General features: G+C 41.3%; 2 protein-coding genes across 2 annotated transcripts in view; one reads left to right on the top strand and one right to left on the bottom strand.

Annotated features, from left to right (window-relative positions):
* cdc73 (cell division cycle 73, Paf1/RNA polymerase II complex component, homolog (S. cerevisiae)) overlaps window positions 1-24,917 on the top strand; it is a 30,698-nt gene extending 5,781 nt beyond the window's left edge. The window contains exons 8-17 of the mRNA XM_036137924.1: window positions 1,243-1,341; window positions 1,473-1,551; window positions 3,208-3,272; window positions 15,123-15,180; window positions 17,071-17,106; window positions 17,204-17,291; window positions 20,179-20,340; window positions 23,497-23,597; window positions 23,871-24,012; window positions 24,107-24,917. Of these exons, the coding sequence (XP_035993817.1) occupies window positions 1,243-1,341; window positions 1,473-1,551; window positions 3,208-3,272; window positions 15,123-15,180; window positions 17,071-17,106; window positions 17,204-17,291; window positions 20,179-20,340; window positions 23,497-23,597; window positions 23,871-24,012; window positions 24,107-24,143 (867 nt within the window). The 3' untranslated portion in view covers window positions 24,144-24,917. The remainder of the gene's footprint in view (window positions 1-1,242; window positions 1,342-1,472; window positions 1,552-3,207; window positions 3,273-15,122; window positions 15,181-17,070; window positions 17,107-17,203; window positions 17,292-20,178; window positions 20,341-23,496; window positions 23,598-23,870; window positions 24,013-24,106) is intronic.
* LOC105925196 (beta-1,3-galactosyltransferase 2) lies at window positions 5,623-12,095 on the bottom strand. The gene is made up of 2 exons (XM_012860923.3): window positions 11,324-12,095; window positions 5,623-7,310 (listed from the first exon to the last, which is right to left on the bottom strand). Exon 2 carries the CDS (start codon window positions 7,193-7,195, stop codon window positions 5,909-5,911), a length of 1,287 nt encoding a protein of 428 aa, XP_012716377.2. The 5' UTR covers window positions 7,196-7,310; window positions 11,324-12,095; the 3' UTR covers window positions 5,623-5,908.
* Window positions 24,918-27,531: the final 2,614 nt, after the last annotated feature.

Raw genomic sequence — 27,531 nt, 5'->3', positions numbered from 1 at the left:
GAACTTTTGTTGTGTTAAGTATTATGTAATGTCCACACTGAAACATTGACAGCAGCTTCACATATGCTGCAGTGATGAATAGCTGTTCCCGCCCACGCTGAGCGCCTCCGCTGCGCAAGATGAAGCAGGAAAGAGCCACGCTGAGAGGAACTGGACGATAATATTTAGAAAATCCAAAAAAGTCTCTATGTTAACCACTAGATGGCAGCAAAAGCTTGAATTCCAAATTGAGGTTCTTTTTTTTAACCAATGTACAATCTGTTATTTGAACAATGTAAAATACCTTTCTGTCAACAGCGGCTTATTTTGGCGCCTGTCTACATGTGGTTTATGTTTTAGAATTTAATGTCAGTGGGATCATGTTCCTGTCGCCCGTTCGCCCTGAAAAAAATCTCATATTTGATTTAATGGTTTTCTAAGTATGAAAAAATGTTGGTTTCCAGACTTTTTTTTTTTTTCTTTAGGACCTCTAAACAATAAAACCCAGAATTTGTAAAATAATAAAAACAACTATACAGATTTATATATTTAAATTTCATTAATACATCAAGTTCTTGGATTATAACATTAAAGTTTTTGTCCTACACATTACACATTAAACCCACAAATAAATGCACAATTCCTATTTATTTATTTTTTAAATCAGGAAAAAAAAAATCTTAACCAGTCCTCTTTTTGTCTAGACACTGAGCTGGTTTAAAGGTGTATAACCACGTTATTTGACCTCCTTTTTTTTTTTTTTTATACGTCAGTAGCTCACTGTGGTTTTTATGAAACATTATCACGTCCTGCTGGTGTGTTAGTTGTTGTTTTGGTGTTTTACGCTTCGTTTTTACTCAAGTTGCTCAGGCTCGGTCCGCCATTATTTACAAGTGATTTATTTAATTAAACAAACCAGCATTATGATAGTTCTGCGATACTATCACTAGATGGCACCACGTGGTGCCCAGTGCTGAGGCTATATTTAACCACAAAAAAGGACCATTAAAACATTATCAGGATGGTGTATATAACTTGGTGTGTATATAACCTTATTTTATCATGATCAAACAGTTTTTGGTCTTTTTTAAGCAAATGATGTGGGTATATATGTTTTAAAAGCAATATAAATGTCCTGTATATTGCTTGCAGATATGTTTTTAAACCTACAACTGTTGTAAAAGACTGAAACTTTGTGTGATTACATGTTCATTTATAGACATGTTTAATCCTCTTGTGTTTGTTGACATATCTCTAATGCAGAACTTCTCGAAGAACATCTTTGCCATTCTTCAGTCGGTGAAAGCCAGAGAAGAAGGGAGAGCACCAGAGCAGAGACCAACACAGAACACTACCCAAGCGGTAAAGATGCTTATATCTTAAGTTTGAAAGTATCTGTCTGTCTGAATTCAGTCAGAATAAATGGAGATCATATTTAACAGCAGCTGCATACAGAGAATAATGTGTTTTATATGTTTTCTTTGTTGGTGCAGGACCCGTCATTGAGGAACAAGCAGCCTGTCCCAGCCGCCTACAACAGATACGATCAGGAGCGATTCAAAGGAAAAGAAGGTGACTTCATGCTGCTGTAGCTTTGCTAGAATTAGGCTTTTACTATAAAACCTGGCTGAACTCTAGATTGAGCAGCATATTTCTTATAAAAAGTTAAATGTGTTTACTGTAAGCTTGATTGTTTTCTCTAGAGGCTTTTTTTTTTTTTTTTTTTTTTTTTTTTTTTTTGCTTCTCCCCAATTTTCATACCTGCTCATTTTTCTTAACTACAAAAATGTCTGCTTATTTTGAAAGATTAAGTGCTCCTGGTCAGTTCTGCCCCGTTTTTGCTCCCAAGCGCTGCCTACTTCCTTTTAGTTTGAATTTAGTAGTCACATAGCACACCTACTAACAGAATTTTTTTTTAAAGAAAAATAACTTAAGAGACCTGAGTTATGTTATTAAATACTGACAATAAACTAAAGTGACCAATAAATATACCAAATAAATAAATAAAATAGCCTATTTAGGTGGGAATGGTACGCTAGTTACTCCTCAGGTTTCATAATTGAGAGGCTGACGCAGGGCTGAGGTCCGAGGTTGTAGCGTGTAAGGACAACACGAGCGGTGTCAGCCCCGCGCTGCTGCTGCGCGTCTTTGTAGGAATCTTCTGGAACTTCTTCCAAAACAAAGCAGGTATAGCAGCTAAACTTGTATAGCACTGAGCTATAATATACACTGTAGTGCTGATTTTGCCGAAAAACTGAAGTCACTGGCCGCCATGTTGCTACTCCCTACTCTCACAGCAGCAGCGCGAGCTGTGTAGCTGCGCGGGGCTGACACAACTCGCGCTGCTGCGGGTGTGAGCAGCTTACGTGATGAAACAAGTTGGTTGCGTTACCAGACTTTGTTTTTACCGGTTCCTTGCAAGTTTTACAAACCACTGTGGTTTATTTCTGTCAGACTGGCGAACTAGTAAAACCTCGTTTTGGGACCGTTTCCTCCGCCGCTCCTTGCTGCGACATATTCACGTGCTCTGTGTTGTGGTTTGAGAGGGCGGCGCTTTGTGACGGCGTGCCTGGGTCCGCGATTACGATTGGTCGAGAGGAAGTAGTGACTGTAGCATCAACTAATATGCATCAACTAAGGAAAACTGTCTCTATATTGAAGTTTTATCGACCCTATTTCTTCCTATTGCGCCACACGTCTATCGATCGATATATATTGTTGTTGAAATATCGTCCAGCCCTAGGTTGTTGCATTGTCCTCTGTACCCAGAAAAGCTGGATATAAAGCATTTAAAATTGCTGAAGTAATAAAAAAGTGGTGAGGAATTGAAATGAGCACAAATCACTGTTAATGTAGTTTTGAATTTGTTTCTCAACAGTATCTTGAGCTTTAAATGCCGCGTTAACAGTATCGTACATCCATAACGTGCTGCTCTTTGCCGGGGTGACTGTGGCTTGATGGGTTGAGTAGTCGTCTGGCAACCAGAAGGTTGTGGGTTCGATTCCAGCTTCCCCTTGCCACATGTCGATGTGCCCTTGGGCAAGGCACTTAACCCCAAGTTGCCTACCGAGCTGCGTCTCGGTGTATAAATGTGTGAGCGTTAGTGAGAGCGACTGGGTGAATGTGGCTATAGTGTACAGCGCTTTGGGTGGTCAGCATGACCGGAAAAGCGCTATATAAGTTCAGTCCATTTACCATTTACCATTTTACCATTTTGTTATTTTGCAGAAACTGAGGGTTTCAAGATCGATACCATGGGCACTTACCACGGCATGACCCTGAAGTCTGTGACGGTAAGAATAGCAGGTCTCACGTGGTGTTTCACCTGGAACATCCCCAGTGGTTAACTAGGGCTGATGCTAAAACCCTGATGGTTCTGAGAATTAAGCGGTTTAGTTTATCCTACCCTGAGAGCCACAGTCTGATATTACTGGAAACTTCTCTACGGTAAATGGGAACTGTTTAACTTCATAAATCCCATTATTGCTGCAGACGGAAGCTCTAGTATCAACAAGCTAATATATCAGCTAGGGCTGCAAAAATGAATTGATAAAAACCAACAAAAGCATTGGCAACGAATTTCGTTATCCATTCGATGTGCCGCGATTAATGCATCACTCGCCATGCCGCACCAAGCTTTATTCAAAATAGAAACTCTCTGACATTAGCAGAGTTGATGAATTTCCATAAAACAACTGCAGAAGTTTTGTACTTCTTCCTGTGTAAATAAAATAAAAAATAAGTGCAGAGGTGCGTTGGTTCTGGTGCGGGTCCACAGAATGGACCTGCACCAGGTTCTGAGATGGTGGAGAACTCCTGCTGTTGCTGTTGAGAGAACGGGAGGAAATGGTCATCATCCCAAAATGCTCTGTGCTGCACAGCACTGCAGCCCAACCTCCACATGCAGGCGCTGTAAGTTCATGTATTAATCGGAACAAGCGTTTAGATGGACGCTGATTGGATTATGGATCATAAACCAACCCTCTAGATCAGAATACAATTTCATTCTGATAATGATTTGTTGATTAAGCTTTAAGTTTTAATTTGCAGACAAAGTCTGAGTGAAGGTACTGTATGAGAGAGAGGAGTAGGGCTCTGAACTAAATTTTCAAGAGTCTTTATAGTTATATAACCATAATGACATTTTGGTGAGACTCTCAGAATCATAAGAGGCAGACCCAAATTAAAAACATTTACAGAAGAACGAGACATAAGCATCCCTAAAGGACACCCTCAAAACTGTAAAACCCTCAGAAGAAATAAAAAGTATTTGGAAGAAAAATATGTAGAAGGACAAATGTAGCATGTAGTATTTCCATACAATTCAGCTTGTGCTGAAACAGTCTATGAACTGGGCTGGTGGTTTGATTGTCAGAAGTGGTGTTTCTGCACTGGTGGCAGAATGTATGCCCAATTAATGCCCAATTATTTCCCTAGATTCTTGAGTTCATGGGGGAGGGTCAACCAAACTGCATTAACCCTCCCCAGTTTTACAGCTTTACTTTTGTTGGGTTAAATTGCTGTTCATATAAACAATATTGACTATTAAATGATTGACTAACAATCTAGTTAACATAAACTTCTTTATTTGAAGCAAAGTTATTTATTACCTAATATTATTGTAACAGAACAAGTAACAACTTGAGTTTTGCGTGCTTATTAGCTCTTTCATTCCAAATGTTCAATTTTGGAAAAAAGAAATGGAAGTTAGGACCGTAAAATAGTCCCTCATAAAATTTAGCTACATATTTTATGCCCTTTCTGTTATAAGAACCCCAAATGTTTTTTTTTAGTGGGAAAACCCATTCAAAAAATGAACAGGCATTTTGGCATGATGTCATTACCACCTTCACTGAGCTAATAGACAGTGCTGAGTCTGATGCATTATTAATTTTGGAGAACCAAGAGTTAGATGGGGGGGGGGGACACTTTATACCTAAAGGCCCAAATTGGTCTTTCACATAAATGTGATTTGAAAAGTTAAGTTTCAATGTGTTTTTACTTTTATCACATTGGATCTACTTTAAGATTACTTAAGGATAAGCATAATCATAGCTGTAAAGTCATATATTTCAGAATTTATTTTCTCCTTTTTGTCATAAACACTTTCTTCCAAAGAAAAAACCCAAAACATTAAAACTCCCAATATTTGCTGGAAAGTCAGACCTTTGGCTTGTGTTTATTACAGCCATGACTAAGTCAGTGGGTAAGAACACAATTTATTTTCATACACAACTTTATGCACAATGAGTTGGGTTTTTATTAGCGATTTCCCTCTTTGGTCAGAGCTGGGCGGAAATGGTTTGGGTTTATTGATGCCAGAGTCGGAGCTTCGGTGGTGGCCAGCCCTGGAAAAAACCAACAGGGTCAATGAGTAAATCTCACTCTAACATGTTTGTTGAAAACCACTGCTTTTAAGAATGATACTAAGATTTCTGCTGGTCTTGTCATTTTATGTTTTCTTTTACTTCCTTTATGTTTCTGAAACCGGCTCAAATGTCCAGACAGCTTGGTGATTGCTCAATGCGGAGCTGAACCTTGTTGTCCATGTGTTGATTTCCAAGATGGATTCGCTCCAGTCTCTCACTGCAGCCGCCCGCTAACTTTTTTTCCCCCCCCACAACAACTTCTGAGATGCTTTGGTTGCTCTGTTGGAAATGTTTATTTGCCTGCTTCAGGTTATGAGACTCTACAACAGATTTAATATTTTACAGACGTTTCTTTTCTACTCCAGTCCAATTCACAGAACTGTTGATGTGGTTCTTCAGCGTCTCAGTCCAGTAGAAACGTATTAGTTGAAAATCGGCAACAATTTCACAGGATTTTATTAGTTTGTACACATTTGGTTTTTCTTTTTAAATATGTTGCCATGAAGGTGCATCACATGATATCAAGCTGTTTACAGATCTAAATGGTTTAGACGGTACTGTCAGTGTTGCAGCAAACGGGCCTGCTTGTCTCTGTTGGGTCTGCGGGGGTGTGCTCGGCCCGTTCTCTCCTTGAACGTGCTGATGCAGGCGTTGTGCTTGTTGCTCTGAAGGTGATGCCAGTATTTGAGCAGCTCGTTGGGATGGAACCCGTGGGACGTTATCAGGTGGCTGTACTTGCAGCTGGAGTACGACACCCGCCAGTGGTTGAACAGGAACCCGTTGGGCGGAGGCGTGGGCTCGATTTGGAGCTTGGCCAGGCAGATTCCCACGAACACGTCCTCCAGGTGCAGGCGGCGGACCCTCAGGGAGGTCCGGTAGATTTTCCCGGCCAGGTCTCCAGAAAAGACGTAACCGGTCCCGGAGCAGAAGGTGGGATACTTGTCGCCCGGGTAGAGCTCGGGAGGCATGTACCACTTGCTGTTTTGATTTCGGTTGGGTGCAAAGCCTCTCATGTTGTTGCCTGTGAAGTAGTCCTTCCTGGGCTTCAGATCCGGCCTGAGCAGCTTGTAGATGAGGTACTCGGTGTTGACGAACATGTCGCTGTCAGTTTTCATGACGTAGCTTGCCTTCGGACAGTGCATCGCCACCCAGTTCATTCCCATCAGAGTCTTTATCGTCAGGTTTTTATAAGAATCCAGGAAGTCTTGCTGAATGATATCGTGATGCCTCCGGCTCTCTGACTCCAGCATCTTCTGCTGTAGAAGTCCCAGTTCTCCCTCTTTTTTCCCCAGCAGGAACAGTCGGATAAATCCCAGAGAAGGGAAAATGCTCTCGTTCCCCCAAGTCTGCCGGATGGCGTTTCTTGCTTCCACCTGACGAGCCTCTGTGGCAATTAGCAGCACCAGAAACGGGGCAGGTCGGTTCTCTGCGCATTTACCCGGCTCATCGATGATGTAGGGGAAAGGTCCGTGGGTCAGGGTAGCATTATGTGCTCCCTCTTGGCTCTGGCTGGTGTTGGCAGTCAAATTGTTCTCAAAGCTGGTGTCACCTCGATAGAAAGAGCCGTTGTGCCTCTCAGATGAGCCGATGGTAGCCTCTGCCCTAAAAGGTTGCTGAGGAACATTCCCGAACCTCCACACCGCATGTGCTGCGCTGCTGTTCCATTTGTTCTTGGTGGTATGAAGCACCGTGCCTCCGTACACCACAGGGTAGCCCCTCCACCACGGGGTACCGGAGAGCTTGGGGAGCCACACTTGGTGGACCAAAAACACCAGGAGACCCAACAGTGAGAGGAGATACAGAAGTTTAGCCGCGTGGGTACAGCAGTGGCGCCGCCTCCACTGCATAGTTCTGCTGTTTTACGCAGCTGATCTCAGATCACAGGAGTGAGGAGTTGGGTTTCTCAAGGGTCATTCGCCCAACATTATTTTACTGACAGGTGTGCCGGTGCCAAGGGATGACCTGGGAGAACAAAAAAAGAAGGAATATACAAGGCGTTACAAAAAGATCTCTAATAGTTGTTGTAAAATCAGTAATAAAAATAAAATAAAATAAAGGTTCATCAGATTGTTGTTGCAACACTAGCAGTTTATATTTAAGTCACTATTTTCAGAAGTAGTCTAATTCTCAAACCTCTGATGTATATTAAGGTCTGAAATGTTCTAATTATAGCTCCTGCTCCTTGACCTTTCATGGGGTCAACAGTAAGAACTCTATTATAGTGAGGAAAGGAGCATGGACTGCTGTGCTGAAGTCAGACGATGTCATTCATGACGGAAACGCATGGATGATGTGGGTCAAATCCAGGCCTACAGCCTGAAAATGAACTACAAAGTGTGCACTCTCTTCTCTCTGGACATTTTCATTGGTTTATGTGAGGGGGCTATGCTTATACATCATGTCCCGCTAAGGATTGTGGGATTCCTTATAGCTCCTTAGTACCAGTAAGGGTCCTGTGCTAAATTAGCCTTGGGAGGAAGCATACAGGCTCCTTTCACTACTTCCTTACTGACTGCACTGTTCAGACGGCAGCTATCATGACGCCTGCTGACACATTTTTGCTTTGGGTGAAATGTTCTTACACAAGAGAGGTATTTAGATGCAGCCAACGTCTTTTTATAGAGACTTCATGATGGTAGATCCAGAAAGAAAGAATTAAAGTCATAAATCTAATCTGAATTTTATTTTATATACTGTGTGAATTTAGAATTGAACATTCAGCCTCTCTTGAACTCCCTGAAGATGTTTCCATTTCTGGACTATTGTAGCTTCTTCCAGATGACTGGAAATAGTAAGTAACCTAAAGGTGTTAGAGGTACTGCTGGAGTCCCACGCCAGAGCTAATGATCAGCAAATTCTGTGGATAAAATCACATTTAAAGTATGTTCAAGTGTAAAGTCTTTTGTGTTTTTAAGACTTACAGTTTTGGTAAAAGTTGGTTGAATAACAGGATGTTTGAATCCATTTATTTAAAAATGTCATTAAGCGACAGCATAAAATGGCCAGGGCTGTACTTAAAATATGCTTTGAATTCTTTGATAATTGTTAATATTAATCAATCTGATTTCTATTATCAATATGCTTCTTTTCTACATCATCCAGCCCTAATTGGACCGCTGTCCTTCATGCTCACAGAGGGCTCTGTTATGTCCAAAAAGTGTTGGTGCTACAGACTGTTCCAGAACATAAATGTTTTAACAAGGTGTGAACATGCACATATGTAGTTACCTGCCAGGAAAGGTAGAGTATTGTGCTGATTAGAGGATATCATTGTTTTTAAAGATTACAGCTTCAGCTGTTGTTGTCAGAAGTTGTTGGTATGTTGTACAGGGTGGATCCCAGATAATCTTGAGTCCTTGTTGGGTAAGCTGCTGTTTAAATATGGAAGCCACATTGTTCCAGCGAGGAGCCTCTGTCAGCTGCTCACTGGAGGCCGAACGCACCTGAAGCTCAGGTTTCCAGCGTGGCAGCGTCTCTCCCCAGGCCAGCAGAGCTTTACAACAAATGTCTTGTTTTTCCTATTTCGTTGATCTGATTTGATCAAATCAAGCAAAGGAAGTATTAAATCTGTGACATGGCCAAAAAACTGCTTTGGAGGCTTTTTTGCCTCTAGTTTTCATAAAGTTTCAAAGCGTTAAAGTTAAAGCTGCTGAATAAAGCTTAAGTTATTTCCTTTTTTGTTCTCTGGTGACTGATATCAAGCTATCGTCAGCTTTTCCTGAGGTTTCATCCATGGGCCTGCATGCTGTTGTATTACTTCTTTACTGTTGAAATTGGTTTCAATTTGTTTTGGTGACTATTTAGAGCACTTACAGTAGACCAGCGGAGCGTTGAGCCTGGTCATTGTGAGTCACCCTGAACAGTTCTTACTCATCTCCTCTCACTGTCACTCTCAAACTCCAAACAATTAGTTAGTAGACACATCTTACTCCTCACTGATGGAGATTTGGGTCCACACATTAGCCAAGTGGGTCAGAAACACTCCTTTGGTTTTAGGGATGATTAAGGGTATACTGAGGAATCAGCTGTTGACTGTAATCAGACAGTTTTCAGATTGATTGATTGATTAGTTTTGAGTGGTGAGGGGCTGGTCAGAAAATCTGGTCTTTTATTTTTTTTTTCATCCAATGGACACAACAAGACTAAGAGCTACAAAGTCTGTCTTTGATGTTGAAGTGGTAACTGTGGCATGAAGAGTTGCTGGAAGGGGGACCATATTAAAACAAGGCTACTTTGTATTATTCCTTTGACTTTTCATCCTTTATGAAACATGTTGGTTTTGGAAATGTTGTCAATCTTTGCAAAATCTTCAAGTTTAGGTAAAGGTCTGCATTCTTTAGCGAAACACACAGATGTTGAGCTTTACAGTTTGTATCGATATCTTCACCTAAAGGTGGTCGTTCTAAATGTGTAAACCCCCTTTACTAGCACTGCACTCTCCTTTGCTCCTAATCCTAATAACTGATGAACGCTCGTAGCAGGAAAGCTAGAAAAAGTCCTTTTGAATGTTGTTTATCGTCAGCCGTTTGCAGAGATGTAACTGAAGAGACACGGCGGCCATCTTGGAGAATCATGGAGCCTAACCGTTGCGGCACATGCGAGTATTTAGATTTATTTATTTATTTAATCTGACGGTTAATTCACAGAATAGACCAGATGAATTATGGGTGTTAAGCAGCCCAAGATTTCACACACAATTTCACACACTGATGTAAAGAAGTGCTCGGTGTTGGCAGCGAAGCACACAACCACTTCACGTCCAGTTGGGTATGAGATGTGGCTGTGGTGTACTCACATGAAATTGCAGCCATCACCAATCAGGGATGATATTTTCTTTTGTTGTTTAAATGTTAGGTAAAGCTAGCAGCCACTAGCTTTTAGTTTAAACCTTATGTAAACATGTACCCAGCTAGCCTAGACAAATAAAATATTATTTTTAATTTTTGTTTTTAAAATGTGTGTGTGTGCAATAGCTAAAGCATGATTTTCTAACAGTTTAAGAAACAAAAGAAGATGCCCAGATCAGATTAATAACTGATCGTCAGGCTTGGATCTTGATGAAGGCCGAGCGCCGGCCTGATGATGCCATAAAAACAAGAAATCTCCCCTTAAGGCAAAATGACAGAGTAACAGAGTCTGATATGAAATATGAGCCGCTCAGTCATACCTGTGCCAGTCAGACCGTCTTCGCCTTTACAATTTCTTACTTTACTCATCCCAATTTGTCATTATGATCAGTAAGGGATACATTTATTTTCATCTCCTCTTCCACAGTTTGCAGCGCCTCCAAAACTTAATCTTGCTGTTTTTAAAAACCCCGTGGTGTGGCTTTGTTCTGCCCGTTTTGCAGAGTAGCTGGCTCAAAGTTAGCTGGCGTACTATTGAGAGACTCTGTAGCTTATAAAGAGAAATAGGAATTGGCTAAATTTAGTATCCACGAGTGAAAACTTTACCAATACTCGAATTTGGCACAAAACTCAGATGGTTACATAACCAGCGATAATCATAAGACAGCTTTTCCAAAGAGCAAAATAAAAACAGGTTGATTTAAGTCCATTTTTAAAAAGCAGATTAAATGGAGATCATGATCTTGGAAATTAGAAATTTCAGCTCCTGGTACCAAACGAGGCAGGTAGTCATCAATCATCAATGTTTGTGTTTCTGGCAAGGCTCCAAAAAAATCCTGGTAGCTTACCGAGACTTTCTGTATGTACGCCAGCAGTACCATCAGCAGCATGTTGTTGATTAAACTTGTCCTGTTAACTAACATTAACTAAACTAAAAGTAGTTTTCTATTGAATGATTCCAACAAGAGGTGGCTTGGCAGGACTGAAGAGTTTAATGTTTCTCATCTGCATGAATTGAAACAGAGAAACGGTAATGTTTCCTTTTAAATACACACCCTTCACATCCTGTAGGCTGCATTAAAAATCTGGTACCAGTATAGAGGGCCACTGCAAGGCTGTGAGTCTCACCTTTTTTTTTTTTTTCTCTCTCTCGGTGAGAAACAGAAAGGCTCGATGGTCCGTGTCCTCCCTCATTTCCTCCAGAGCACATGACAATTCTTCCTGTTCTCTTGCTGCAGCTTGGAGGGATTTTTCGTTATCATTCTATTCTTTGCGAGAAAATAAAGTGTTCAGGATTGCATCTAGTCGTCGCTCTCTCCCCCGCACATCAGCTGAGCGTGCGTAAAGAGCCGGAGCGTTGCAATCTCCCCATCCGTCTTGATGCATCGTGCCCCCGAGGCTTGTTTCTAATACTGCCGTGCTCCAGCTGCCTGTGGCCAAAGGAAGAAGAGAGACTCTAGGTGGCAGTTTGCTGCAGCTCCGGGTCCTTTTCACTGTCCTCGTAATCGTATTGTGTAAGTCAGAGCAGCAATGGTTGGATGGGCTTTACGTTTCCGTTCGGCTTCTCTTCCTTTCTCCATTCTGATGCTGGCTCCTTCGTGCTCTTTTTCTCCCCCCGATTCAAACCCGCGCATGTTGTTTTTTCTCCCTCCGATGTGTTTCCATCTTCCCTTTTTTTTTTCTTCTCCCCGGTCCCTCTCTCGCCTCCCCTCATTCAGCAGCCTCTCACGCTCTGTTCTCTGGCTGCAAACAGCGGGGGAGGAAGAGGATGACCAGGAGGAACGCGAGGCAGCGCTGTCAGTTGTGTGTTTGCTCTGAAAGGCAGCTCCAGGCTCGGTGGCATTACGCTCCCCCAACACGTCACGCCGTCTCTGCTGCTGTTGCTGCCTGCTCCGTCAAGAGGGGGGGGGGGGGTTGGGCTACTGACCTATTTGTATTCACACCCACTCCCCAGAATGAGGAATAAAGTATGATCTGAATTTGGCATGCTGTGAGGCAAGAGCAGAGAGAAGAGATTTCTCTGTCGACACTTGGAGCACATTATATGTCCTAATGGGATTGAGAGCTGTGAAACGCCTGGTTGCATCTTCTCGCTTCTGCAACGATGGACTGCAACTCAAAGCCTCTTGCATCTCATGCCAATCTCTTGTTACATAGTAATTCTATAAAAGGCAATTAAAGCTATGTTCCTGCCACATATCTTCAGCCATGCTTGTTTGCGTTCTCTGAAAGCCATTGTCTGTTTTATTGCCGCCATGTTATCATGGGAACAATTAATGTTTTCTGAGCAAGAGGGGGAAACAGGACTGTTTGTTCCATTTTATGACCCAAGTCTCAAACACAATTGCACACTTCGCGATTTTGACAAAGTGTCAAAATTGCAGAATTTCACAGGAAAATATTTCTTAATGCCCAATTGATACCAGAAGTAATCTAGTAGCTTTAAATGGACAGACTGGTGTGCATCGAGCTAATAACAGCTAGCGTGGTAGCTTTTTAGACAGGGGGGCTTTCTCCCGCACGGGAACTTTTATGACCGTTTTATGTCGCTCTCAAACATCGACACATTTAAAATAAACGACGCTTAGCCTAGCTGCCTGCCAGGCTTATGATACGCTGGGGGAAACCCTGCGTCAAGTGTGGCTAAAACCGTTTCCCAAGATGCAAAGTTTTACCTTTAGTTCTGAGATTTCTAAAAGGATACCAGCATTTCCAAACCCAGCATGTTTGACATAGGTTAAAAGCTCATAAAGGATAAAACACAAATTCTGCTGTATTCTGTTTACCCTTTCTGTTATTTACTGAAATTCTCTCTCCTTCCTCTTACCTACATATCTGCACCTACATGTCAAAGAAAATGAGAAAATGGCTGACTTTCATTCCTCTTCCCTCAGTTACACATTCCACAGTGAAGAGTGTTATTGACTACACAACTGGGTAGTGCTTAGTGAGGTGCCCCCTAACGGGGCTTTCATGCTACACTCTGAGCTACGTAACCAGATCATGCGCCTGGTAAGTTTCTAACGCAAGAGTTAAATCCTCCCTACGCAGAGGAAATGGGGAGGGGTGAGTGGAGACCGACCCACTGGACTGAAACCTTCTGTCATCCAGTCTCTTTGGTAGAAAGAGAGGGACAAGCAAAGAAAGCAGAGAAGCACGCAAACAGAAATTATTGTGCTCATTCAAATTTATCATGCCATTGTTTAATTGCTTATTGCGACAAGCTTAAGGTTAGCTACATGTTTGTGCTAAATCTGTTCTGCAAAAGACAACACATCGTCTGCTGATTCAATTCAAAGCATCACGTTGCGTGCCAGTAACATATTTGGCCCTATTGTGGCCGAGATGCAAAAGCACACCCTGTATTGAGCTGTGTGATCTCAGAAGAGAAAGAACTGCAATGAAAAGTGATATTTATATATTTATCACAGGTCCTATCCTTATGATCGTCATTGTAAATCTTTAACATTGAAAGGTGTTTTATGTGTTTCCTTAAACTACGGAGCTGTGAAGGATGTGTTGTCTTTGCCTCGCAGTGAGTGATTTCTATCTCGCGGGTGTTCTGTGCTGCTGCTGATGGATGGTGCCCATCAACCAGCTGTCAACATCTGGTGGCCAAAACGGATGCTTTTAAATCCGTTTATGTTGCGGTGAAAGCGCTGAGATTGTGCTGATGTTATCCTCTTTTCCTCAGCTATGAAGCGTCACTGCTCTGAACGCGCAGTAGATACATGAGGATTAGCTGAACGGGCAGACAGCGCAGCTGGTATCAGCGAGCAGGAAAGATCAGCTTCATCGGAGCATTTCTGACTGCTGTGCTCCAAGAGAATCTAAACGGATACTATGAAAGTATCTGTTTAGATTCGATTCAGTCTGTTCAGGATCTTTCCTAACAAAACATTTCCTGAATAATTTATTGTAAGCACATTGGGTGATCACAAAAGAAGCCGCAGAACTGGCTGTAGTTGCAAATGAGACCACAGAAGGTGCACTAGTTCTGCAGCTCAGAACCCTCAAAACATGGGAAATGTTTTAAAACTAGAATTCTGCATTTCACACCCATATTTTAATTTGATCCAGATGGGTCAGATTATTAAGATGTGTCTTTTTCGGTTCACTAGTCAGCTTGTGTCTGGTAGGAGATCCAATGCAGGAAGCAGATGCTGTGTTCTGAGCGGGTTGATAACAATAATCATCAGTTGTTGTTTTTCTGGGTGTTCAGGTCAAATTCTCTAAGATGCAGACAGAACAATTTTCAGACGGTGTATGGAAAGTAGCATATGGTTTTATGAAAAATGCATGCAGCTTTTCTTTGTTTACTCTAACGCATCCCAAAATGCAACGCAAACCGTGCATTTAGAAGGTGTTTGGCTCATGCTTGCATTGTACACTTGGTAGCTGTGTCGGATCACATTCAAACCACAAGAGATCTGCTCAAGAGTTTGTCTGGAACCGCAGCGAGACCTTGGTGCTGTTGTTGGTGGCGATTTCTGTTAAAACCAGATTAGTTGTTTTTGATTGTTCTGTTTTTTTCCCCCTTCAAAAACAAGGTTTTAAAGTGACCTAGTCAAAGTGTCTATTTAAAGGCACGGCAAGTTTATTTATATAGCACTTGCCTTTAAATTGAGACTTTGATTGGGCCACTTCAAAACCTTTTTTCTGAAAAGAAAGCCTACTGAAATGCTGCGGCTCGACTGTAATTCTAAGACGTGTGTGGGTAAAAATTCAGAGATCTATTGTGCAGTTTTTAAAGGAAGGTACCCTGGAATAAGATGGTGCTACCAAGCAACTAAATGGAGCACTCTTTATGTTAACTTTTCTTTTCCAAATAAAGACTTTTCTCTTTATGTTTGCCTTTGTTAGTCTCAGACACAAAACATTAAGCATGTAACAGGATGTGTAACCGTGGAGTGTTTGTCTTTTAAAGGAAGGAGCATCTGCCCGGAAGGCCCAGACTCCGGCGCTGCAGCCAGTAGCCCGTCCAGGTCTGTGTTGGTTTCTAAATCTTTATATAGAAAACATTGTGTTCTAATTTTTTTTCCTTTAGTTGTAAAAAATTATCTGTCCTTCTGTTGAAGTAAACATTCAAAAAGTCCAGTTGTAATAGAATATTTAGAACTGAGGATGCTCATCGTGCAAGGTACTGGAGCCCACAGAGATACGATACAATAATGACGTCATAAGTATATGCTAATTTTTACCTGTGAAAGGTAATGCCAGTAGATCTGGTTTGTACTGTGAATCTGTTGGTGCAAATCCACGCAGCACATGAAGGACGCATCTTCTCCAGCTGTTTTTTTTCCATTGCACAGAGATGGGTCTCCAATTCCGACACCCTCGCCTCCAAAGCTACAAAAACACTACATTTATTACAAGTACCATTATCACTATAGGAGGCAGAGGAATAACTAAACATCTGACACAGAGAGCAGGAGATAGGGGGAAGACTTGGACAGAGACGGAGAAGCTGAAGTAATAGTAGGAGAAGGAGCCATTGTGGAGCTAAAGCTAGGCTAGCGCACATTTACCACGCCAAAAAAAGCAAACCGTGTGAAACACGAGGAGTTCCCAAGCGCAACGTGCAGCAAAAGAGAATGTTTTAAAAGTGCTTATGTGTTAGAAACAGATGTTACAGCAAAGAGATTAAAGATAAGAGCAAGAGAGTCTGGAGCAACAAACCGCAAATTCACACCATGAAAAACAGGAAGTGGCAGAAGACGCCTCACCGCAAACAGAAGGTGACCAGGGCAGGGCAGCAATGTTCTGCCGAGGTGTTCAAAGAAAGAGGTTATGTAACCCCACCCTGTAGATTGGGTAGGTCTGCGACCATGCTGAGCTGTCACTTTACTGCGAGGCATTGCAGGCAGTAGCTGCACCATTTGTCACCATCTTGCTTTCTCATATTCCCGCGGTGCTGCTGGCCAGCTGATGGTACAACTGTGCGTATGTATAGTGATCATTGCAGGTAGCAAAGTTCTTTTCAGGTTCAAAAAGGACTAGGTAAACACTGAGGATGAACACTTGCAGTATATTGTTTTATTTGAAGATTAATATATGGTTTCTCTGTGTCTTTTTATGGTCAGAACTTAAATTCCGTAACTAGGCCCTTTTTAAGGGCAGTGGTGGCATATTTTGAGTCTTTTTTTGTAGTTACAAATGTGATAGACTTTGCTCTTAAAATATAGTTGTATATAGTTTTTAAATAATAAAAATTGGAAACTATTTGTTCTAGTGTAGTTGTTGTTTGTGCCACCCGCACTAACAGTCCAGCCAGTTATACCTGGTCAAAAAGAAACCAGTTTAGAGATAAACTGCAAAGAAGTGTGAGGTTTCAACACATGCTGGTCATTTACAGAGGAACACCTGAGCACCTTACACGTGTTCCTACATTCACTTCAGATGAAAGGTTTTTATTATGGGTTGACTTCGAAGTTGTTTCTTTTTCCAACCTTTTTTTTTTTTTTGCCTTTGCTGTGATCGTCTCAATAAGCGACCTCAATTCAATCATTACCAAAAGTTATACCAGGGAACTTGAAAACAATAAAGGTTGTTGCAGATTCTGTAAACTGATGCTCGCAGACATCCACTCAAGAGACGTGACCAAACCAAGAGAAATGTGTTCTCATGTCTGGATTAAACCGCACCGATAAAGGGACTTTTTGTTATCACAAGGGTCACATGGACGTTTGGCAGCCACTGACCCAAGATACTCCTACAGCTTTTTCCCTTTTTTGCCTCATGTGGCAAAGAACTGCGTCAGTCTGATAGAAGAAAGTCACATCCTTTTGCTGTAATAATCTGTCAGTTAGGGCATTCTGAACATTTTCAGATTCATATTATGTGCAAAAATATCTTTCTTTTCTTTTTTTTTTTAGTTTCACAAGCCAGACCTCCTCCAAATCAGAAAAAAGGTACACATGCTACTTATCAAAATACCATCTAATGTAAGGCATTTGTCTAACCTGTTCATTTTTAATACTTTTTTTATTTCCTTATCCTTGTCTGCAGGATCCCGAACCCCCATCATCATCATCCCTGCTGCCACCACCTCCCTCATCACTATGCTCAATGCTAAGGATCTTCTGCAGGATCTCAAGTGAGAACAACTTAATACGTAAAGAATGGTTTAGTTACAGAGATGGTTTTAGGTTGGGTCATTTCTACAGTCTGACTAATTTTCAACGGCTTTTTCTTTTTAGCATTGGATTTTTGAAAAATCTTTCCTGTTAGATAAGCTGCTGGCATGGAAAAACACCCCCCCCCCCCCCCCCCCCCCCCCCCCATGTGAAAAGCAGCCCTGAAAATGCCCCGGAGGACGCCTCCATCTTTGCATTTAGTCTACATGTAGCTGGGAAAACGGATACATTTCCATGTGGTTAGGCCTTTCATCCACACGTAAACTGTGTTTTATATACCTAAAAGCGAATGATTGTGAAACCTACGGCCACAGTGGAGATATCTAAAGCCTGCGTGTGCACATGACAAAACGGAGTTTTAGGGTCCAGCACATCACGGTGCTGACGTCTACTGTGCGGCCATTGTTATCCATACGTTTTTTTTCCTGCCATTCACTATATGCACGCGCGAAAGCAACAACAAAAAAACGCGTGTTAACGTCAAATAAACATGCAAGCATATCGAGTTAGTTTTTTTTTTTGGGATGTTGGCGAGGCGGCAAAACCTGATAGCAGGGCAGTCAAAAGTAGCCGGTCAACGCCGGCAAATCTCCGTCTATAGCAGCTCTTGCCGCCGCCTACATTTCCCCGATTATACATCCCAAAAATCAGCTTAGCATCTGTCTCCACTGAGAGCAACATTAACGAGTGATTGGGTTCCTTGTTCCAACCGAGATGCTACTTTTCCGATCAAAACACAGACCGGTGTTATGCTGAAAAGTGCATGCCTGCCGAGATATGCATCCCCTGTCGCGGGAGCACGCCTCGCTCTGTACAACTGAATGTCGACAAAGAAAACGGATTAAAATGTGACCAACGCAGTTAGTTGTTCTTAAATTAATATCAAAACGTTTTATTAAACCTATTGTGGGGAAAAAAACAGTTATTTGGCAGATTCGTTTACAAAATTACAGGTGTCATGAACAACATTAAATCCAAAGTTTTATCGCAAGTACGGCGGACTTTTTTTTTTTTTTTGTTGTGGTCTCTTGTCATTCACACACAACAATAAACCGTGAGAACTGACGTGAGTTTTGAAACTGCAAAGCTTTGTCTTAAGCGGAAGATCAAACGTGCATCTACACAGCACAGCGTTCATAGACCAGTGTGATGCATTCGTGAACGTCAGAAAGCTATGGTGCATTCAGGAGCATGGGACATTTCACACTTACAAGGAAAGAGGCATAAAACGGAATAGAACTTAACTCATACAATAATGTATTTATCCAGAAACAGCGTGGGCTTTCTTACAATACTGAATGCTCTATAATTGTATTTCTGATATTTTTTGATTATGCACATCTGTTAGCTTTTTATTCTGAAAAATCTATAATATTACATATAATATAATATTACAGCAGCAAATTATCAAAGTTTTTCAGGGGATGCATTTTGTGTTCGTCTCTAGAATCTCTAGAATGATATCGTGTGTGTGTGATCCATCCATCCATTTTCTGATCCGCTTCATCCCTCATGGGGTCGCGGGGGGTGCTGGTGCCTATCTCCAGCATTCACTGGGCGAGAGGCGGGGTACACCTTGGACAGGTCGCCAGTCTGTCGCAGGGCAACACGGAGACAAACAGGACAAACAACCATTGACGCACACACTCACACCTAAGGACAATTCAGAGAGACCAATTAACCTAACAGTCATGTTTTTGGACTGTGGGAGGAAGCCGGAGTTCCTGGAGAGAACCCACAGGGAGAACATGCAAACTCGAAAGCTTCCAAAATACATCAGGGAGAGTCTATTTTTCAAAATTCTCCCCTCCGGGGCTCGGGCACCGGCATAAGTGCACCCTCCTACCTGATAGTGTGTGGCCTGCTACTTTAAAAAAGTTTGACTGCCCTGTAATAGTCAAATTTGTCTTGAAGTTCATGAGCCTTATGTGGCCAGCTGACCTCCAGTGTACAGCGACATATGGAGGCAGGATAGCAAAGCTTTTAAAGCCACGTTCATTTTCATACCAGTAAGTGGAATAAAGAAAAACAATCATGACACCACTTCCTCCGATTAAAGATGTTGCAAAAAGACGCTGCCACACCAGAATATGACCAGACACTTTCCACCCACACCACAAACGCTCCTCACTTCTGGTTTGCTCCTCCCCATCTTTCTTTCTTTCCATGTGCATTATAGACAATTTTCAATGATTTTTGTAATACACGGTATGTTTACTATTCTTAATATTTTTTACATTATCTTTGATATACCAATTTTACTTCTGTACTTTTTTTTTTTTTAAGTTTGTTGTGTTGCAATTTTGCAAATTTTATGCTAAATGATGCTGCTGTTTTATCTCTGCAGCTTTCCTGAGCTGTTACAACAAAATATTGTCGATGTGCATTTGGTGATGCAAATCGACGATAAAGATCAGTTTCTTTCCCAGACTGATATAACCCTAGACTTACAGTAACGCTATCCCTATTTTAGTACCAACAGCCGTCCTTAAAGCAAGGAGTGTAACCTAATATCCTTTATGATAACACATTTTAAACTAAAACAGATTTACGTAGGAATGTTTCAAGCTGGGAACGCTTGTTTTAACCCCTCGTCAGGTTTGCCATTTTCAGTGTGTTCAGCATTCACACTGCTTCCTCAGAGCTAATGAAAACCTACTGCAAGGATTGGGTTGATTTTTCTATGGTGACTGAACTCGAGTCCAAACATAAAGGATTTAGTACTCCTAGTCAAATGGACAGCTAGGATAAACATCGGTTTTGTTTCTGACCCCAATCATTCTTCAGACCACCACACACCTCATGAGACAGAGAAACACTTCAAACCAGCCACTGTTTGGATTTCAGGTTTTTTACGTCAGAGGACAAGAAGAAGCAGGGCATCCAGCGGGACAACGAGGTTCTGCTTCAGAGGCGCAAAGACCAGATCCAGCCCGGCGGCACAACACTGAGCGTTACCGTTCCCTATCGTGTCATCGATCAGCCGCTTAAACTGGCTCCACAGGACTGGTGAGCTGTTCCTAGACATGGTTTTATTTTATTTAATTTTTTTATTTCCATTTCACTCTGTGGAGAGCGCAAACATGTTTTCAGTTAAATTGGGTTTCAGTTTGACTTTATTATCCCAGTAGCTCTGACTCAGCTATGTGCAGAAAGCATCAAATCTTTGTGTGCTTTAGAAATAAGTCACAATCCAAATAAGTTTGGATTACTGAGAAATGAGTAACTGAGAAATAAGTCTCAGTTTGAGTTTATTTTGCTGTAAATTTAGAGATGAACCGTTAAACACTGGTGTAAATTCTTCAGCACTTTGGTACACAAAGCCTGTTCGCCCTCATATCATTAATGTGGAACAATGCAATATAACATACAGCAAGTCAATAAGCTTCAGCAGTGAGAAGCAATACAGTATGTCTGACACAGAGCTGCATAACAGCCGCTTTCTTTGAAACCTAAATTTTATTACGGAGGTAAAATATACCCATCAATATATTATGACTGTATAGTTTAGGTGGGTAGAAATGAAAATAAGCTGGATGCTAAAGTAACAGAACAAAACTTACGTACAGTACATAAAAAAAGGAACAGAACAAACGTCACATTTAGTCAGAAAACTAATACTGTATCTTTCGGACTATAAGGCGTCCATAAAATCCTTAAATTTCCTCAAAAATTAAAAGTTCTTCTTATAATCCGGTGCGCCTTATAAATTATTACTGTTGAGCTTACTGACTAATTTTATGTGGTACAATGCCCTCAGAAATGTGTTAAAATGTGTAAGTACGACTTTGGTAAACAACAAAGTCGCTCCGCTCAATAGACATTCAGAGCATTACGGTGTAGGTACCACATCTGCTCAGGGCCCTGCGCCTCCTGGTGACGTCACTATACATGATTGGTTTAACCTTTGCACAATTACGCAAAACATTCTAATTTGTCCGGACAACTTACTAAAGTAATTATAGCGGGATTGTAGGTTTTCTTCAAGAGCGGGGTTGCGGTTTGTAAACGGAAAAGTTTTACAAAGAAATTCTCCATAATCCCTGCGCCTCCCGATGACGTCACCTTATGGCAACGCCACTCAAACAAACTACATTGAGCCCGCGGACTGCATTAGTAACAAATCAATTTTATTTAGTTAATTTAGCGGTTTCTTTTTTTCTCAAAAGCTTCAGGCGTAAAGATGAACATGGAAAAAATGTGAAATTAGCAATTCAAAATAATCAACCCACTTTAATTGATAAAAATGAGGTAAAATATTTAGGTATGATTAACAAGGACCACACTGAAAATTACAGAACAAATATTCAAGCCATTTTACAAAAAAAAAATCAACAAATATTTGACAGTTGGCTCCAAAGGAACATTTCAATTTTTGGAAGAATATTGTTAACAAAACCAGAAGGGATAGCCAGATTAATTTATCCAGCATATATCTTAAATATACGAAATACTACAATAAAATTGATCAAATTCATCACAATTTCATCTGGAATAATAAACATATGATCAGAAAGAATGACATAGTAATATCAGTAGAAAAAGGAGGAATAAACGTTATTGATTTTGAAGTGATGAATGTTGTGATAAAATTAAAATGGCTGCAGACTTTTATTAAAAATGAAAAGATTTTATGGTTTAGTTTCCCTTCACAACTTTTTCAAAAAATTGGAGGAATGAAATTTCTTTTAAGATGTAACTTTGATCCTGCAAAATTACCGATTAAATTGTCAGACTACCACACAAGCATTCCAAAATGATGTTAAAAGTTTCCATTACTGGAAAATAACCGTAGACTAACAAAATAAAATTGATTTGTAACAAATGGAGACAGCGGGCGTAATGTAGTTTGTTTGACTGGAGTTGCCATATTGTGACGTCATCGGGAAGTGCCCGAGCAGATCTGACCACCAGAACAGATCTGGTACCTACAACGGTACACTGTGACACTACTTGATCGGACCCCTGAGCTGTCTACAAGACTCCCCGACTGTAATGTTGAAACTAGAAGTGCATTCATGTAAGGCAGCCTGCGCCCGCAGTACGCGCTAGCAACAATAAACCTAGTAAGTTAATTCAATATAAAAGTTCTGTCTATTTTGGCTTTACATTAGAAACAAAGCAGTGTAGTCCAACTACTCTGTCCTCCAGACAGAGACTCTGCTTACACAGAATCAGCTGTGTTCGCAGAAAGATGGAGCGATATAACACATATAGTGAGCTCCATCAAGTTTGGAGCTCAGTACGGAATGCGATTGCAGGAAGTTTACCTCAGCATCCTCTGCCCCGATCTGTCAGATCACATCGCCCACCACTTCATGGCTCAGTTGCTGTCGTTCGCAGTGGAAAGAAATTCCACGACTGGGCTTGATTCCCAGGTGGCATCCTATCACAGAACCACGCTGAAGTTCTGTCAGCTCCTGATCGCGACCCATTCTTTCCCAAATGTCTGTATGTCTAGGTGCTTGATTTTATACACCTGAAAAATTCCACTATTCTAACTAAAGATTCATTCCTAAGATAGAAAACCTTTTAATCATTTTGATTTTTAATCAGAACTTCATTGTTTGATCACTTGGATCAATTTGAATGCATGTACATGACTTGGTATCCGTCTGTATTATTGAACTAATGTGACTTTATTTTGGTAAAGCGCTCAGAGACGTGTTGTGAGTCACGGTATATAAGTAAACTGAACTGAATTGAATTGAAAGTAATGATGGCCCAAGCGTGTGAGCTGGTGGATTGCAGCTTTACAAGATAAGAATCAGATTAAAAATGAGTTCTTCATTTACGTCACTTCATTGAACTCAGTATTATTTAAAAAAATAAATAAATAAAACAACCAGTGCTCACTGTCGATCGTTGGGAACTATTGAGGTCTGTGGAGCTTCCTGCTTTTGTTTCACATCTGAGAGGAAATGGACCCCACTGCATTGGGCAGACATGAGACAAGAAATGCTTTAACAGTTTGTTTCTCCTGATGGTGAAACTGTCGGAGCGTAACAGAGGACCCACACACGACACCATACATACACGTACGTTACAGAACCTGAGATCTGTGCATTAACCTTTCGCTGGCTGTACTGCAAGTATCTGAACCGCCTTTCAGGCAAAGTCCCTCCTAAGAGTACCGGTTGTGACGTTTGGGTTGTGTTCCTGCAGGGATCGAGTGGTGGCCGTGTTTGTGCAGGGTCCTGCGTGGCAGTTCAAAGGCTGGCCGTGGCTGTTGCCCGACGGATCGCCGGTCGACATTTTTGCTAAAAGTGAGTGAAAGATTCTGGGTCACCGTCACAGCTGTAAGGCCTCAACATGGCGGTTACGTGGTAGCAGTCACACACTGCTTACGTAGATCGTAGGTGTGCTGGAAACAAATGAGTTTCAGCTTAAATCCATTGCATGTTGTGTTTCTGGTCCATTTTAGTTTCACACATCAACCAGCACCATCGTGTTCTGCAGTTAAAGTCCTTGGCGGTTTGGATGCAAAGCTCCCTGTCAATAAGTGCAGCTTGCTCATTGTGTGCTTCTATCCCCTGCAGTTCGAGCCTTCCATTTGAAATACGACGAGGCAAAGACGGACCCTAACGTGCAGAAATGGGATGTGACCGTCCTGGAGCTGAGCCGCCACAAACGCCATCTTGACCGACCGGTCTTCTTGCGCTTTTGGGAAACCCTCGACAGGTGTTTACCTTCCTGCCATCTTTGATGTTTGACCTGGTTTCTCAAAACGACGTCTCCACAAACTTACCTCTTTTTTTTCTTCTTCTCTCTCTAGATACATGGTGAAGCACAAGTCTCACCTCCGGTTCTGAGCTCAGATCGGAGTTTCTCTCTGAAACTCGCTCATCCTTCCAACTCTGCACGGTCCACATGTTTTCCAAGCAACCAAACCATCCTCCAAAATAAACCCAATTTTATCTGGAGGAGGGGGCCAGAACAGCCAATGGACTTCCTTGAAAACTCCCAAAGCCTTGTGCTGGAGTTTTCCCCCTGAACATGAAAAAAGGTCGTTAATGGGTTTTCTGTTTCAGCTTCTGTTGCTTTTTTTTCTTTCTTTCTTTTTTTTGTTTTAAAGTTTCCAGGAAGTTTAACTGAAACACCAAATTATGTTTGATATAAAAAAAAAAAGCTACAGGCTGAAAACCATTAAAAAGAAGTTACCAAACGACACAAAGTGGATCAATATTTGCTTATTTTCTGGCGGGTTTATCAGGGAAATGGTTAGTATTGGCTCAGAACTGTTCAGATTGAGAAAAATGACTGCAGAGCCAAGTTAGAGGACAGACTCTAATAACTTTGATTTAGTGTGTTTGTGGTCAGAATGTACATACATGATAAACTTGTGAGAGCCAACATTCTGAGCAGAGAAAGCTGCAGGTAGCGATTTGTTTGTCGAAAGCCTGCTCTGGCTCAGTGAACAATCTCAGTCAGTTCCTACTTGTGTTTTTCAGACCATCAGCACCTCTACTGGTCATGTAATGGCTGTCTTCTTTTTCTTCTTTTCGTGTTGTGCTAGATAAGAAAAGATGGAAATAATTGCTTTAATTCATCACATGAGAATGGACAATAAAGCCTTTGTGAAACACCTTTGTGTATCTTGTTGGCTGTGGTGCACAACATAAAAGAGCAGGGCAATATTTCATAATTTAATATGTTAGAGTGGACGATTTCTCCCGAAATGTAAGTGAGAATCACTCAAGTCCCTTTTTTTTTTTTAAATGACTGCGTGTGCGCAACACCATTCTACCTGCACCTTGGGGATCTCATGAAAAACTCACCGAAGTGCAATCTGGTCTCATTTCTTTCTTCTGAGGCCTTCCTTTTCTTCTCATAAACTTGGAAGACAGTTTGCTTCTTGATAATCTCTGCCATTTTCAAAGAATACGATGAGAGCAGTGGAGCTACAGTGGAAAGCTAACACCAAAGCTGACTAGATACGTAAACACTAGAAGAGCAAAGCCAGCAAGAGGAAACTGACAAGGAGCTGTTCAACGTCTCTACTTTAACCAACGTGAAGGTCTGAGAACACAAAACGTGTAGGAATCCTGAAATCTGTCAACTGTAAAGCAGATTGATTATAATAAATCAAGGCTGTTTCATTCTTCAGATTGTAAAAACCTTAAATGATAAAACAAAATCATAAATGAATGAAATAAAACAGTTCCTGGAGGTGTTTGCTGAGACTACTCCATTAAAACAACAACCACCTGCCATTAAACTTATTCTCAGAATTTTTTTTTCTACGTCTCAGGTGACCATATAATGTGAGGGTATGAAAAGATAAAATACTCTTAACTTTGTACTATACATTCATTAATCCCAAAGAGAAAATAAATAAATCATGCTTATTTAGGCAGGAAGGAACTCCTGTAGAGGTCTGTCTTACAGTCTTCTGACTGAAGACACTGTTGTTTTACAACAGTCTGATGAAGAGGATGGTCAGTTGTCTGTAATGTCCATTTTATGAATGATTCTTAAATCATCTCCAGAAGATCCAGAGGAGTCCCTCTCCTAGCTGTTAGCCTTCCAACACTCTCAGGATTTCTTCCCTTTTCTAAAAACCCACAGCGAGAACATCTCTGTTAAAAGTAACGGGACTATTGCAGAGACTAACTTCACAGGCTCGCAGTTCACTTCCTCTGAGTGGTTAGGTTTCAGGTGGTGACTTCCTGAAAACACTGGCCATCTTATCTGAACTGATTGCTTTGTTCTAATACCCGTCCCGCTCTGTATAACTATCTTGACTTATAAGGTAGTATCTGCACGTTGACAGGATGCATCTGCTCATTATTCTGGCTTTGAAGAAAGAACTAAGCATTCTCAGTTTGTCGGATCCCAAACAGAGACGTAGGGATTTGCATCGGCTGCACGGATGGAGAAAAACATCAACTGACCACCTTCTTTGTGTTTTTTTTTCTCCATCCGCTGCCAGAGTCTGAGGTGTAATGACAGAGTGCCGCAGTCACAGAGGCTTTGCCGGCTGTCTTTACTTTTGATTTCCTGTTTGTGCATGAAAAGGAATCGAGCAAAGTTCAATATTAATATACGCTTGTGCAAAGGGGGACAAAGGTTTGCAAACTCAGCCGCGCTGTTTCTAGTGACCCATTCCTATTGTTTATTGTGCACAGCAATATATTCCATATTAATTCAATGCATAAAACATTACTTGTTTCAAGAATCGTCTTTATAAAACAATATTTTCAATCTATTTTTTTTTTACATCAGACTAATTTGCTAACTTGGGGTCAGTGTAGGCTCAACAGTACAGGTGGAGCTGTGAAAGAGTCTTGCAGATTCACTCTTTCAGTCTGTTCAGCAGACCGCAGTAGAACAGCTCTGTTCCAAATGATTTTCTTCTTGTGTTAGCAATGCCCCTAAAGAAACCAGGCCTGCAGCCCTTTTACTTTTTATCACAAAAAGATGGGTTCAGTAGTCGTCTTGCAATGGGGAGGTTTTGGGTTTGATTCCAGCTTCCCCTTGCCACATGTTGATGTGCCCCTGGGCAAGGCGCTTAACCCCTGGTTGGCTGCTGAGCTGTGTATGAATGTGTGTGTGTTAGTGAGTGTGATTGAGTGAATGTGGTGCAAGTGTACAGCTTTTGAGAAGTCAGTATAACTGGAAAAGCGCTATACAAGTTCAGTCCATTTAACATGTCCAAGTTCCAAACATATCGGGACAATCCAACAGCACACTGGAAGACCTCGTTTGGGCGTGGAGACTGTGGCAAAGGTGTTGTCTGTGATAAATCCTCCATGTGATTGTTTGGGAAATCAGGAAGATTGTTTGTCCCGTTAAGAAAAAGCCACCTTGAGACCTGCATGGTTTTAACAGCTGGTCCACGCTGGTTTTTCTTATCTAAAGGAGTAAACTTACAATACTGTCAAAGAACATCACCATGAATAAGAGGATCAAAACATCCTCTAAAAGCAACATTTTCTAATAATTCATATTCAGTTTCTAGTATTGATCTATGTACATTTAAATGTGACTGAGGACTGTGTCATGGGTTAGAGTTATAGCAAAGTAGATCAATGATCATAACAGTGAAAGTTTGTCAAATGCTGCTTTTCAAAATGCCTTGAAGACTTTCTCTTTTAAACAAGGCAACATTTATTTAGCCGGACGGCGGGGGGACAAAAATGTCTCCCTGGACTGTAAATGTCGTGTTTGCCTGGCCGACACCCTGTCGCCAGTTCATAG

Source organism: Fundulus heteroclitus, chromosome 6 (genome assembly GCF_011125445.2).
Source record: "Fundulus heteroclitus isolate FHET01 chromosome 6, MU-UCD_Fhet_4.1, whole genome shotgun sequence".
Classification (NCBI taxonomy): domain Eukaryota; kingdom Metazoa; phylum Chordata; class Actinopteri; order Cyprinodontiformes; family Fundulidae; genus Fundulus; species Fundulus heteroclitus.
The sequence above is the reverse complement of the archived record's forward strand: the minus strand, read 5'-3'. Positions and strand labels throughout refer to the sequence as shown.